This window comes from Canis aureus, chromosome 13 (assembly GCF_053574225.1).
Source record: "Canis aureus isolate CA01 chromosome 13, VMU_Caureus_v.1.0, whole genome shotgun sequence".
Classification (NCBI taxonomy): domain Eukaryota; kingdom Metazoa; phylum Chordata; class Mammalia; order Carnivora; family Canidae; genus Canis; species Canis aureus.
This window is the reverse complement of record NC_135623.1, coordinates 45,926,685-45,942,923: the sequence shown is the minus strand read 5'-3', so window position 1 is coordinate 45,942,923 and position 16,239 is coordinate 45,926,685. Positions and strand designations below refer to the sequence as shown.

The following is a 16,239-nucleotide window of genomic DNA, read 5'->3' as shown; positions in this document are numbered from 1 at the left end:
CCTGGGTGGCGCAGCGGTTTGGCGCCTGCCTTTGGCCCAGGGCGCGATCCTGGAGACCCAGGATCGAATCCCACGTCAGGCTCCCGGTGCATGGAGCCTGCTTCTCCCTCTGCCTATGTCTCTGCCTCTCTCTCTCTCTCTGTCTCTGTATGACTATCATAAATAAAATAAAATAAAAAAAAAATAAAAATAGAAAATTACTTAGGTGAATCCTGTTTCAGGAGAACACACACATCACTAAGAAGCACCATACTTCAGCCTTATTTACATCCTGTATATTAGTCCAAATAAAACTGAGAGGATAAACCAGTCCCATCAATAGCTACAAACCATCACTTTGTTAAATTATAAATTTCTATTTGGTGGAAATTTGAGTTAAAACCTTTCTAAAACAGATACAGCAATCTAATAGTCATGAAGAGATTAATTTCCTCAAGTTTAAATAGACTATAATAACTTTCCTATATCAAATTTCTAATCTAGGACCAATAAAGAATTATTCAAGTGCACTATGAGATCTGGAAATCTCTGCAAATAAAACAGGCTTGCCACTTGCCCGAAATTACTTAGAAAACTCAGATGATTTCTCTATAGTTTATAGAGCTTATGATGTTTTTAGAAATATTATTACCATGCAATACTTTATTCATGTACCTTCAGGTAAGTTCTGAATTGAATAAACAATAGCTTCTGGAATACCCATTTCTTGAATGCCTATATCAGAAGGATTAAAGAGTATTTCTGGAACAGCAAATCTCTCATTAGCCAGACGAAGAATTTGTTCTCCAGATTTATATTTTCCACTTAACACCATCTCTTCCCTTGGCTTAAAAAAAAAAAAAAAAAAAGGTTAAAAAGTTTAAGCTACATTATCTAGTTCATACGAATAACATTTAGCAATATGTTATTATTAATATATTAACCATATTCTTGGGAGTTTCATTCAGGATTTTCAAAAGTTAGAAAGATGTGGCCTTTTCTGTTGCCTAAACCATACGAATAAATAATTGCTCACTCTAATGCAGCTGTTCCCAAAAAGATGATCTGGCCTTATTCCACACATTTTTAAAGAGAGAGGAGAATAGATGAGAGGAAACTTCTTAACCTGCCTATAATAACAGACTGATTTCAGTTCCTAGGGAACAAAAAAACATACTCTAAAAAACATTTAGTATGTCTTAATGCTACCATCACTACTACTTACTTTCACTCTCCTATGTATGCATGCATATGTGTGTTTATTTTTAAGTAAGCTCTATGCCCAACACGAGGCTTGAGCTCACGACCCCAGGATCAAAAGTTGCACGCTATGGACTGAGTCAACCAAATGTCCTATTTTCTTATTCTAGATGTTTACTGGACCCTGTGGCTATATTCTATCAGGACTTCCCCTTTCTCTTGTACAAAAAAACCTAAATATTTAAATTCATTTATTCAATCTTCAAAAATCTATTTTGAAATCCATGGACTTTATCAATGAAATTTTGTTACTTATTTTCTGCTGAGCTGTATCCCTGAAGGGGCCAGAAAAAAAATCTACAATATTCTACATCATTAAAATAATCACCCTTTCAATTTTACTAAGAACCATCAGTTCTTCCAGATTTGGTTATAAACATTCATTTCCATTTATATATGCAATTTTTCTCCTGAGACAAGGTATTACCCAATCTTTTATATAAGTATAAAATACTTAAAATATATGAAAATATTAATTACAAAAGAATAATATGTTTAAAGAATATTATACATCCCTTAATATAGTCAGTCATCTATTCTCTGTTCAGATTTCTGCTTCCTCAAAGAGGCTTTTTCTGACTTCAAATAAAAGTTCCCTCCATAGGGCAGCCACGGTGGCTCAGCAGTTTAGCGCTGCCTTCAGCCCAGGGTGTGATCCTGGAGACCTGGGATCGAGTCCCACATCAGGCTCCCTGTGTGGAGCCTGCTTCTCCCTCTGCCTATATCTCTGCCTCTCTCTCTCTCTCTGTATCTAATAAATAAATAAACTCTTAAAAAAAAAAAGTTCCCTCCATTATTCTCCACTATTGCTCTATATTATCCTTCATAGTCTATATTGTTCACCATCACATGTCCACTACCTAGCACATAATGAGTATTCAATAAATTCCTAAATAATAGCATCCTAGTTAACAATGTGCCATTTATTGTATTAGGCATTTTATATACATTATCCTTCTGAACTCTCACATAACCCTGTAAGGTAGGCATATTTTCCTCTTATGATGTAATCGGGTTTGGCAAGATTACATGACTTGCTCAAGATCATTCATCTAATAACCAAAAGGACTTCTAATATATATTTCTTCCACTACATTGCCTCTCTTAACCTGGATATAATTCTGAATTCTATCATTTGGAATTTGGGAATTCCAAGTTTGAAACATTACTCTTAAATAAGAACACTCAAAAATTATATAATTTTCGGGATCCCTGGGTGGCGCAGCGGTTTAGCACATGCCTTTGGCCCAGGGCGCGATCCTGGAGACCCGGGATCGAATCCTGCGTCGGACTCCCGGTGCATGGAGCCTGTTTCTCCCTCTGCCTGTGTCTCTGCCTGCCTCTCTCTCTCTCTCTCTCTGTGACTATCATAAATAAATTTTTTTAAAAAATAAAAAAGTTATATAATTTTCAAAAAAAATTATATAATTTTCATTATACTTTAGGAAGAACAAGGAAAACTCTAATCACTTTTCAACCAATAAACTTCTGTTAAAGTAGCAAAAAGTATTATCCTCAAGTATTCTTCCTTCTTAGGCAGTAAGGAAAATATTTTCTATAAATTTATAAATTCACTTAAAAGTGATATTAGCTTGAGTTTAAAGGCTATAACTCATTTTGTCAACACTCTAAGTTGAAACAGATGCAGACTTTGGAGAAATTCAGTTGACAAAACATAAGATTATGTAGTCCTTTCCCCAGATTTTATAGAAGAGAATCAAGTGACTGTCCCAGAATCAAATATCTAAACTAGGGGAAAGAGCCAGAACTAGGTATCCTTGTTGGATGTTGGCTCTAAAGCCATTATTCATCAATATGCAATGTGGAACTACAAGTAGTTTCTGTTTTAAGAGTACAACTCCAAAAAGATTTTTTTAGACATAGACAAAAGAAGGAATATATAAGGTCTATTGGGAGTTGCTACTTTAGTCAACGTGGGGTAGGCCATGATTACTATACAGCCTCATAAATTTTGTTCTATTACTGTAAATGAAATACTCAGTTTATATTTTACAATGGCCCTGCAGAAACTGTTAATGTCATTAATTATGAGCCAGATTTTCTCAATTTAAGTCCAATCAAGTACACTACACTTTAGTATGCATTTCCTTTCCAATAAGAGATAATACTGGAATTCGTATCAGTTGTAATCGGTAACAATATTATAGGCTTATTATTGTTATTGTTACTATCATAAGTACTAGAAAATGAAGGTTGTATCTTTTCACAATTATTTAAAAATATTCTTGAATAAACTATCAAAGTTCAAGTTTTAACAATATCCTAAGTATAAGGGTTCTCAAATAATTATAATTTTTTTCATTTTATGTAGTTATTGTTTTTCTAATTTCATAAACATATATCAGCTTTCATCAAAGTTGTTGTATATCAGGCAACAATGAAGTTAATCAAGTACTAATTCAAAACAACATATTTTAGGATAAATTCTAACATATACTAAATGAAATTGTTTCTAAATCTTAAAATTATTAAAATATACACAATTTTTTTGTTTGTTTTTTTGGTCTTTTTTTTTTTCAATATACACATGATTTAACATGTACAGGTAGCCCCTTGAACATGGGTTTGAACTACATGGGTCCACTTATATGCAGATTTTCTTTACAACACAGTACTGTAGATATATTTTTTCTTATGACTTTTTTAAAAAAAGATTTTATTTATTTATTTGAGAAAAAGAGAGCAAGAGCAAGGAGGAAGGGTGGAAGGAGAGGGACAAACAGACTCCATGGGACTTAATCCCAGGACCTGGGATCACGACCTGAGCTGAAGGCAGATGCTAACTGACTGAGCCACCCAGGCACTCTCTTATGACTTTCTAAACAACATTTTTTCCCTAGCTTACTTTTTTATACTAATATATATAGTATATAATGCATGTAACATACAAAATATGTGTTAATAAACTTTCTGTTATTAGTAAAGCTTCCAGTCATCAGTAGGCTAGTAGTAGTTAAGTTTTTTGTGGGGATGGGGGTGTTAAGCTATATGCAGATTTTCAATTGCATGGGGCAGGGGGACGCTGGTTGGTACCCCTAACCCCTACATTGTTCAAGGATTAACTATACTTATCAATGATAAATCTTAACATTAATCGACAAAGTAAAGATTAAACTATTATTTTTAAAATAAAAACTCAAAGTAACATTCCATCATCTGGCAAAAGTCCAGGCCAACTGACTATCCAGTCTACCGATAACAAAGAGTCTACACTAAGTTAATGAAGCTTAACCTATAACCAGATACTGAGCTCAAAGCCAAAGGCCAATAAAAGAGCTATGTGGCTTCTGCCTTTTTTCTCCAAAGATATGAGTAAAACAAAGCTCACTTGGAGGAATGATCACTTCTCTACTGGCTCACTATGTAAGGTGAAGGGACATGAACTGAGAACATAGATACCGATTAATTTTCAAGTGCCCTGGGTGATACCAATGATCGTTCAGGTTTAGAGAAATTGGGAATTACTGAGACTTTACTCAGGGCCCATCCCTGTGAAATACGTATTACTTTACCACCATTAACTCTACAAAATGCTATCAATTATCCATAAGGTGTTTTATATAACTGGAGTGTTTTAATGAGCAACAATATATGAAGATGGTATTATCTATGTATTTGCAGTTTTCACTGTCCTGTAAAGAAAAAAATGTACTTTCGATATCCTAAGGAGGACTTGGGCTTTCAGTTTATTACAGGCAACCTGATCTCTTCATCTGTCCCAACTCCCACTTTTCAAAGTCAGCCTAGGTCCTCCCACAAGTACCTGTCTCTAAGAATATCACAAAGTGATTTCAATTTTACAAGGCCTCCTTAGAATTCTGATTTGTATTTTTACCTCAACAGTATGTTCAAAAATTTTTTAAATTTCAGGCATATAAAGAAATATAATTGGTGCCTGGGTGGCTCAGTTGGTTAAGCGTCTGCCTTTGGTTCAGGTCATGATCCCAGGATCCAGGATCAGCAAGTTCTGCTTCTCCCTCTCCCTTTGCCTGCCACTCCCCCTGCTTGTGCGCGCTCTCTCTCTCTCTCTCTGTCAAATAATTAAATAAAATCTTTTAAAAAATTATAAAAGTACAAAACCCAAGTATCTATCAACTTGTTTGATACAACTTATAAATTTAACAACTCCCCTTTTTAATTTGGTGTTATCACTCACATAGTTTCATCCTTTTACTTCTTGCTTACGTATTTCTAAGTAACATAAGTTATTCCACACATCCTGAAACTGTACAGATCTTACTAAATCTTCCTTAAAGACATCATAATGTTGGGATGCCTGTGGGGCTCAGCAGTTGAGCATCTGGCTTCAGCTCAGCACGTGATCCGGTCCCGGCATCGAGTCCCACATTGGGCTCCCCATGAGAAGCCTGCTTCTCCCTTTGTCTGTTATCTCTGTCTCTCTCTCTGTGTCTTTCATGAATAAATAAATATTTTTTAAAAAGACATCATAATGTCTTAGATGTTTTAGCCAAACATGTTTCTGAGATGTAACCATTATTCTGTGAAAGCTCTATTTCACTTTCACAATTGCTTCTTTTATAATATAATATATATCAAAATTTATTTATTTTCCTCCATTAGTAGATATTTGGGGACTTCTCAATTTTTCACTTTTTATACTGCAATGAATGATATCATTAACATTTCCTTATGGAAACATGCTTACATTTCTGACCAAAGATTTTTAATTTCCCAATAATCCTCCATTAAGCCAGCTAAAAGGGCAAACTTCACATTTACTCAAACAGAATTAAGTTTATCTGAGCTGATCAAAAATAAAAGGAGAAATTATTTTGACATCTAAGATAAACTGCTTCTCAATACTTTGAAAGTGTGCTGGATTTTACCCTTTTCAACTACATCTGATCATATCAGACCAAACAAGTAAAATTCAGCCATGTCAGCTCTGTTGTTAATTTTCACAACTGGCAAATAACCAACTTCCAACTGGATTTAAACTAATTCCTTAGAAAATAGAAAAGGGGTTAACTGGAATATAAATAATGATACTATCTAACACCAGATTTTTCCCATGTTCTATCACAGCTGATGCTTATTTCTCTAAATAACTTTAATAAGATATTTATTAATCATTTATACACTTGTGTCAGAGAAAAGGCCAGCAGAAGGCTATCAACTCTGTAAGACTCTACCAAACCCAGCTAGATGTTTTTCAAATCTGACTGAGATGATCTCTTCAAGCAATGCCATTGAGGATTCTTTACATTACCTTACAAAAGCCCTTTTTAATTGTACTGAAGTCAGGCAAAACATAGTCTATCATTACAGTATTTTCTTCCCCTTTCAACCTGGAAAACAAAATAGAGACTTGTGAGATAATTAACTATGCATAACATCACCCACCAATCAACTTTCTAATTCTTAGATTATGGTTATACATACTTTGCAATATCCATATCTCTATAAAAATCCTGAGACACATAGCATACATCTTCTTTCACTTGATTAATTACATGTGTTTCATCCATAACATGAAGCTGCCTAAACAGAAATAAATACTGTAAAATTTGAAATCGAAAAACGTTAAGTATAATTTACAACTGTTTAAAATATTTTTTCTGGAATTAAATCTTTGGCTAATTTTTTTAAATATTAAATTTTTGAATGTGTAAAATATTTTCAACTTCATAGAATAATCACACTTCCATTTTATTTAATCTCCACATTATCTCTCTGAGGTCAACTATTAGTCCAGCTTGCAGAAAGAAACTGAAAACGAAGGCTTTAAGTTAGGTAATGTTATCCAGTTAGCAACTTCCCTCCAATCATTCTGAATAGAATCTTGCTAAAATGACTTAACTCTGCACTTTCTTTTCTAATTATTATTATTATTATTTTTAAAGATTTTGTTTATTTACTCATAAGAGACACAGAGAGAGAGAGAAGCAGAGACGGAGACAGAGGGAGAAGCAGGCTCCATGCAGTGAGCCTGACGGGGGACTCGATCCCAGGACTCCAGGACCATGCCCTGGGCCGAAGGCAGGTGCTAAACCGCTGAGCCACCCAGGGATCTCCCTCTTTTCTAATTATAGTAGTGAGTCAGCACACAGTACCTGGTACCACGGTAGATGCTTAATAAATATTTGATGAGTGAACCTAAGAAACACAGGCTTAATGAAGAAAACAAAGATACTTTAAGAAACAAAACTGAATGGGCAGCCCCGGTGGCTCAGCGGTTTGGCGCCGCCTTCAGCCCAGGGTGTGATCCTGGAGACCCAGGATCTAGTCCCACATCAGGGTCTCTGCAGGGGACCTGCTTCTCCCTCTGCCTGGGTCTCTGCGCCTCTCTCTCTGTCTCTCATGAATAAATAAATAAAACCTTAAAAAAAAAAAAAAAGAAAAGAAACAAAACTGAAGAAAACACAAACAAATGGAAAGATATTCCATGCTCATGGCTTAGAACAATTCGTGTTATTAAAATGTCCAAAGCAATCTACAGATTCAGTGTAATCCCTATCAAAATACCAACAATATTTTTCAGAGAACTGGGTCAAATAATCCTAAAATTAATACGGAATAACAAAAGACTCTGAATAGCCAAAGCAATCTTGAAAAAGAACAAAGTTGGAGGTATCATAATCCCAGATTTCAAGATAGACTATAAAGCTATAGTCATCAAAACAGTATGGTACTGGCAGAAAAACAGACACATAGCTCCATGAAATAGCATAGAACCCAGAAATGAACCCATGCTTCTATGGTCAATTAATCTACGGCAATGGAGGCAAGAATATATATAATAGGGAAAAGATACCTCTTCAATAAATGGTGCTAGGAAAATTGGTCAGATACATGCCAAACAGTGAAACTAAACCACTTTATTACACCACACAAACAAAATAAACTCAAAATGGATTAAAGACCTAGATGTGAGACCTGAAATCATAAAACTCCTTACAAAAAACATAGGCAGTTTTGGACACTGGCTTTAGCAACACTTTTCTACATATGTCTCTTCACGCAAAGGAATGAAAGTGAAAATAAACTACTGGGAGCACACCAAAATAAAAGTCTTTCACACAGTGAAGGAAACAATTAACAAAATGAAAAGAATGAGAGAAGATATTTACAAAGGATTTATCTGATAAGGGGTTAATATCCAAAATACATAAAGACATTTTACAACCCAACACCAAAAAACCCCCAAATAATCTGATTAAAATAAGCAGAGGACCTGAATAGAAATTTTACCAAAGACAACATACAGATGGCCAGCTCAACATCACTATCATCGGGGAAACGCAAATCAAAACAAGGAGATATCACCTCACATCTATCAGAATGGCTAGTATCAAAAAGAGAAGAAATAACAATGTTGGCAATAATGTATAAAAAGAAAAACTCACACAAACTGGTGTATAATCACTGTGGAAAACAATATGGAGATTCCTCCAAAAAATTAAAAATAGAAATACCATACAATCCAGTAATTCCACTACTAGGTATTTACCCCCAAAAAACCAAAAACATATAAAAAATATATTCACTGTTGTTTATTATAACATATTTATAATGCAAAAATATGGGAGCAACTCAAGTGTCCAATGATAGGTAAATGAATAAAGAAAACATAGTATGTACAGGTACACACACACACACCAACACACACACACAAACACAATGGAATATTAAGCAGCCTAAAAAAGAAATGAGATCTTGCCATTTGTGACAACATGGATGAACCTAGAAGGTTTTATGCAAAATGCAGTAAGTCAGAGAAAGACAAACACGATAAGGATTTCACTTATATATGGAATCTAAACAACAAAACAGAGCAAAAACAGACCCATATGTATAGAGAACTGGCAGTTGCTAGAGGAGAGAGGGTAGGGAGATGAGCAAAACAGGTGAAGGGGAGTGGAAGGTATAGTCCTCCAGTTATGGAATTAGTAAGTCCCAGGGATGAAAGGTACAGCATAAGGAATATAGTCAAGGTACTATAATAGCATTGTGTGGTGACAGAGAGTAGCTATGTTTATAATATGTACAGCATAAAGTATAGAGTTGTCAAATTACTGTATTGTACACCTAAAACTAATGTAACATTGTGTGTCAACTATACTTCAATAAAAAACATACAAGAAAAGGATAAACAAAAATGTGAAGTTATTTCCTTTGAATATTTATCTTTACCCATATATACTACATATACTTTTTGTTTTAGACTAAATGTTATCTCACATTTGCATATGCTATCATTCTTCAAAAATATGGTTATTTACTGCCCCATAATATTTATTAGAGGAATCTAATCTATTAAAATATATTTATTAATGTTCCTGGTGTTGGAAATTTATATCAAGGGGAAAGATACTTGTGTGTTTGTGATTATGGATTTGTTGCTTTTTGGGTTTTTTTAGGTAGGCTCTATGCCCCAAATGAGGCTTGAACTCATGAGAGCCTGAGACCAAGAGTCACATGCTCTACCAACTGAGCGAGCCAGGTGCCCCAGAGACTTTGGCTGAATCACATTTCAGTAACCAAGTTATTTTACCTCTTTGGGACTCAATCTCTTCAACTCTAAAAGGGTTATAATAATCAGATCACCGACTTAATACATCTGTAAGAAGTAAATGATTCTAATTATACATGTAAAGTGTTTAGCATAGCCCTTATAAGTAAAAAACATTATTGCTTCTTTTTGCTTTTTGTTATCTCCATATACACCATATTTTACCTTCTTTAAGATTTACTATTGCACCAAAGAAAAGAGGATAATTAAACTATGACAATTCTAAGGTACCAACAATTGGAAGATCCATTCCAACTAGAGATGTGAGAAAAGTATAACTCAAAATCAATGCAATATAGGTACTTTTATCTGTATCTTGGATTATCTCATTATTTATTCATACTCTAGGACACAGAACTTGAAATACTTCTACTACCTTGGTGTATTGCCAAACTGTTTACCAGAAAAGTTATTTCAAGGTATGCTCTGATCAGCAGCCAGCATCACAACCTGCAATCTTTTTTTTTTTTGCAATATCATCTTTTGAAAAAAAATTCTATTAATTTGGATCATAAAAATCATGGTATTTTAATTTGTGTTTTTCTAATAGCAGTGTCATGATAGAGAAATTCTTTGGATTTTATTTATTTATTCATGAGAGACAGAGAGAGAGGCAGAGACACAGACAGAGGGGGAAGCAGGCTCCATGCAGAGAGCCCGACATGGGACTCGATCCCTGGTCTCCAGGATCACGCCCTGGGCTGAAAGGGCACTAAACTGCCGAGCCACTCAGGCTGCCCTATAGAGGAATTCTTATTTGTTAACTCAATATATCCCAACCTCCTAAATAAATGCTCAATAAATATTTTAACTGAATTTGTAATAATTACTACAGATGTTTAACATTTTTCTATGTCTGAGAATTATCCATTTGTATCCTTTGACTATATGTAACCCTAATAATTATCTATCTGTATCACTGACCATTTGTTTTCTGAGAATCGTCTAGTAACCCGTTATTTTATACCAAGGTAGTGCTTTTCTTAACTGAGAAGAGCCCTTAATATATTAAAGATAACAACTCAGTGTCATATCTGCTTCAAATTGATTTCTCAGGTTTACACTGACATTAGTTTTGTTTACAAATGCTTGAAATCAGTGGTTTTCCAGACCAGAAGAGGACAAAGAGGGATTGGAGTGCTGGTAATATAGTCTGCCTGAACTGTGTTCTGGTTACTTGGGTATATTCAGTTTTTAAAATTCACTGAATTGTACATTCAAGTTTTATAAACTTCTATATGTATGTTTTACCTCAATAAAAATTTTGTTTTATTAACAAAGTTGTATGTGGGGGGGACCTGGGTTTTGGTTAACATCCTCATCTGTCTCAACTATCTCTGCCTTTCAAATGTGGTCTTTCCAATCTGATGGGGATAGGGGGACTAAATATCCAAACTTTTTGAAACTGAGCCCAATTCTGTCTGGTTCTACAATGAGTAACATTCACATAATCATAATACTGTATATGCTACTCATGAGCCTTTCGCTTTAGAATTGATGTATAAACAACAAGGCAAGAAGACTTCACTTTAGTAAAAAGTCATATATAAATGTTATCTCAATAATTAAGAAGAAATCACACAGCATTATGTTTAATGAAAAAAGTCACTGTTCAAAGGTTATATACTATAGGATTCTGTTTCTTGAAATAACAACTATAGAAATGGTAAACAAATTAGAGATTGCCAGGAGAGAAGGACATGGTGAGAAAGCAAATGTAAAGGAGTAGCACAAAGGAGTTCCTTTAGAGTGATGGAATAGTTCTACAGCTTGATTTCAGTGGTGCTTAGATAAATCTATATATGGGATAAAATCGCATAGATGTACACACGAATGCATGTAAAAAATGGTGAAAATTGAAAATAATATTGTACTAGTGTCAATTTTATCATGTTGATATTGTATTAGTTAATTGAGATGTTACTAAGGTTACACAGGGCTCTCCACACTATTCTACAACTTCCTCAGTCTGTGATTATCGTAAAATAAAAAGTCTTTTACAAATGTGCTAGAGCTGGGTAGGATGGATAGGGGAGTAGGTCTCTTTTGAGGGTAACAAAAATGTTCTAAAAATGTTCTAATACACTAAAATCCACTGAAAATGTACACTTTAAATGGATGAATTTTCTGGTATGTATTAGATCTCAATAAAGCTGTTTAAAAAAATAATGGTACACCTGACAGAAGAAAGAAGGAAAACATGGGAGGAAAGGCAGAAGGAAATGCAGATTCACTTATTTTCTCATCTGATATAGAGGGGAGCTAAGAGATACTGACGGTGTCATACTAGCCAAAGTTAATGTAGTGAGAAATTGAGATTTAACAATTCTACTTACAAAACAAAAAAAAATCACACTTAAGTTTTTAAACAAAATAAAATTTAAAATAATAGCATAAATTAAATTTATAAATAAACATAGGAAAGCAAGAAGAGTTGGGATGTGGCAAAGTACGCTAATTCCTCATCTTTTTTTTTTTTTTTTTTTTTTTTAATAATTTATTTATGATAGTCACACAGAGAGAGAGAGAGAGAGGCAGAGACACAGGCAGAGGGAGAAGCAGGCTCCATGCACCGGGAGCCCGACGTGGGATTCGATCCCGGGTCTCCAGGATCGCGCCCTGGGCCAAAGGCAGGCGCTAAACCGCTGCGCCACCCAGGGATCCCTAATTCCTCATCTTTTAATGATGGATAGTCAACTAATATTGGTTAATCCACAAACAAAAATAACAATACATTATTAAGAGTCATAGAGACTAAAACTATAAACGATAAATACAGTTTAAAGACCATACTTTGTGTGAAATGGAATTGACATGAGAGAAAGAAAGAGGGCATAGAGATTTATTTTCCTTTGAAAACCCTATTTCCTTAAATGCATTTTTAATTTGTTTTATAATGTATAACATTTATAAACTGCTATAACTTCTAGAATTTTAAGATACTAAACATACTTAACTCCCTAGAATTTGGAAATATCCAAATTTTGGTGGACACTAGCATTTTATATGCTAGAAAGCTTTTGGGTTTGTGTGTGTGTGTGTGTGTGTGTGTGTGTAAGCTCTATACCAATGGTGCAGCTTGGACTCATGACCCAGAAATCAAGAGTTGCATGCTGGACAGACTGAGCCAGCCAGGTGCCCCACTAGAAAGCCTTTCAATTTGAACATCATCTGTATTTATATATGTGATATAGTTTTTAAAAGCAGTGATATAGAATTGTCACCTCAAGTTACAACTAAATGGTCAGAGTAGTTTTAAATGACTTTAAAAAGTTCATCACCAGCAGCCAACCCTCCCAAAGAATTAAAGCTAAATATTACCTGTAAGATATGATCTCCTTTAGATGATTGGTTAGGAGTTTTCCTCCTACATTTATCCTACAAAGGGAGAATTCAAATTTGGTTCAGTTTATCGCACCTTTCATTTGGTTTTAACCTAAGAAAAACACGAAAATTGAATACAACTCACCGAATAATTGCTTCTTTTTTCTTTTTACTTCTACAATAGGGAACTATATGTGTAAAGGAATATCCACTATCTACAATGATACAGCACAACTCGGAAGGATTATCTCGAAAATACCTATGCGCACTGAGAGCACCAGCTATTCAGAAAAAGATAAAGAAAACTGGATTATATAAAGTGTACTTAATTTAAAGTAACTTAAAGAAAGGTAACAAATTAAGGCAAACACAAAGACAAAAACTTTCCTTTATTTCTATATGTCAATTAAAAATAATATGCATAACTATCACAAGCTCTCTGCATTTAAACTAAAACATCACATTTTGTGGTAAACATGACTTAAAATTTTTGTGATCAATTTTTAAAAGTAAATATTCTTAATTATTTTAACATCATAACTTATTTTAACAGTTGATAATTTTACTGAGCATTTATTACATGCTGAGCACAATTCTAAAAACTCCATGAGTATTTGTGTTTTAATCTTCACAACAGTTCCATTTTATGGATGAAGAAATTGAAGCACAGAGAAGTTAAATAATATACTCAATGTCATACAACTAGAAAGTAACAGTCAAGATTCAAACCACCTAGAGTGATTCTAGAGCAAGGTTTCTCAACCTCAGAACTACTGACATTTTGAGCCAGATAATTTCTTGTTGCTGGAGGCTGTCCTATTCATTTTAAGATGTTTAGCAGCATCTGTGTCCTCACAGTCGTGACAACCAAAAATGTCTCCCAACGTTGCCAAATATCCCAAGGAGCAAAATCACCCTGAAGAACACTGTTCTAGAGATTGTGCTCTTAACCATTATAGTATAGTATCACTCATACAGACTTAAATTCTGCAAGCTAAATATTTGAGTACTTTCATTGTACAATCATGTAATGTAATTCTAGCCTTTCATAAACTAGTAAGCATATAAATATCTAAATGATATATCTAAATATCTAGATAATATTTTCAGATTGGTTTTCCACATATTGGCAGGCTGAGTTATTAACATTTCAATCAATAATAATGATAGTGAACACATCAGTGGCAGAAAAGGTAACCTCCTTAGAAACAATCTTTCAGAACTTAAAAATATGTGGCTAGTGGAGCACCTGGCTGGTACAGTCGTTACAGCATGTAACTCTTGATCTCAGGGTTGTGAGTCTGAACCTCAGAGTTTACTTTAAAAAACAAACAAACAAAAAACTAGTATGTGGCTAGTAACTTCATTATGGAGAAAATACCAAACTAGTAAAAAGATGAAGTGAGAAAAGTCTGATTAGATAATCTCTAAGAGTATACCTAATTTTTAAATTCCATGTTTTATTTCCTTCAAATCTAAAAAAATGTCACCCAATATTCTTGGATTTTAAGTGTTTCTCTTTACCCTATTCATGTCTGTATTCCCATTACTTAATTGCAATCAAAACTTTAACTCACCATTTACTCTTAAGACTGCTTGGAACTGATATTCTTCAAAGAGGATTTCATTCATTGATTCTTGAATTGAAGTGAAATTAAAGTATGGTTCTGTGATAATAATATTGGTATCTAAAAAATCAACCTATGAGAGAAAAAAATTCCACAAGTTTTATAACTTTGTAGTCATAAACACTTGTTTTACATATATAAACAAAAATATTATTCCTCACAATAATCCTAGAAGTCTTATTACTAACCCTATTTAATTGGCCAACTGAGGTACAGAAAAGTTGAATACATTACCAAGGTTCATGTAACTAGTTAGGGACATAGCTAGGATTTGAATCCCGGAAGACTGATTACAGGATCCAGGCACTTTATTATTCAATTTTAACTCTCTTAATGGTAGCATTAATAAAATGATACTATCAAATTGTTTGAAGATCAGCGTGCAAAAGTAATGAAAAATACAACTACAAGCATTAGAGATGTTTTGTTTTCCAAGTCAAATGGCCAGAAGCTTTAGCATAGTGTTTACATAATTCTCTCCTACACCCTTAAGAAGCATTAAAAACTGAAAATTCACTCGCTATACCTAAAGGTACATTACATACATTAAAAGCGCAAAATTCTCACATAATATTCACAATTTAGGTATGTGGACAAAAATATTTTACTGTGAAAACAAATAGGAGATGGTGAATTGATCTAATAATAGCAGACATGTGAATAATCTTGAGTTCCATACAGACTCTCTTAACCTCAAATTCACTTCAAAATGAAAATTCTATTCATATGCAATTACTTAATTTTAAATATTTAAATATATTTAAAATATTTTTTTTTTTTTTAATTTTTTTAATGTATTTATGATAGTCACAGAGAGAGAGAGAGAGAGAGAGAGGCAGAGACACAGGCAGAGGGAGAAGCAGGCTCCATGCACCGGGAGCCCGACGTGGGATTCCATCCTGGGTCTCCAGGATCGCGCCCTGGGCCAAAGGCAGGCGCCAAACCACTGAGCCACCCAGGGATCCCTAAAATATTTATAATATTTTTAAATATTATACTTCTTCAAAACTAAGAACAGTATATTAGTGACTTAAATATAACTTTTGAAACATATTCTAAAGTTAAAGCTAGATACCTCAATTACCTTCAACCCCAATCCCAGAATTACTCTCTGGAATCTGTCCTTGGCCTTTCCTCTTTACTGATACCACCTTATCTCTCACCTCAAATAATGCCACTGCCTTCTCAATGCCCTTTCTGCCTCCATTCTCTTCTCATTCTGCTCGGTCTTCTGTGCCGCTAGCATAATCATCAGCAAGTATTTTTCTAAATCAGAAATCTGATCACCCTCTGTAAATGTATTCCTCACCACACAAGTCCGTCCTTCTATGACTTGACACTGCCTAGGAGGAAATAGTGCCCATACATTTGCAATTTCATCCCCCCTTCAACCCATCTTACAGCGTGTGCTGGTAAATGGTCAACAACCAGATCTCCAGGGGGAGAAAAAGCCCTGATTTGTAGGGTTTACCATGGTCTGTGTTATAGATACTG

General features: G+C 34.3%; 1 protein-coding gene across 4 annotated transcripts in view; it reads right to left on the bottom strand.

The window, feature by feature from the left end:
* ACTR6 (actin related protein 6) overlaps window positions 1-16,239 on the bottom strand; it is a 29,330-nt gene that overhangs the window by 4,499 nt on the left and 8,592 nt on the right. For 3 of the 4 annotated variants that reach the window (XM_077846009.1, XM_077846007.1, XM_077846006.1), the window contains 6 exons: window positions 14,695-14,818; window positions 13,263-13,398; window positions 13,115-13,171; window positions 6,664-6,762; window positions 6,491-6,569; window positions 655-826 (listed from right to left, as the gene is read on the bottom strand). In XM_077846009.1, the coding sequence (XP_077702135.1) occupies window positions 655-826; window positions 6,491-6,569; window positions 6,664-6,762; window positions 13,115-13,171; window positions 13,263-13,398; window positions 14,695-14,818 (667 nt within the window). The remainder of the gene's footprint in view (window positions 1-654; window positions 827-6,490; window positions 6,570-6,663; window positions 6,763-13,114; window positions 13,172-13,262; window positions 13,399-14,694; window positions 14,819-16,239) is intronic. The other variant, XM_077846008.1, reaches the window with a different exon arrangement.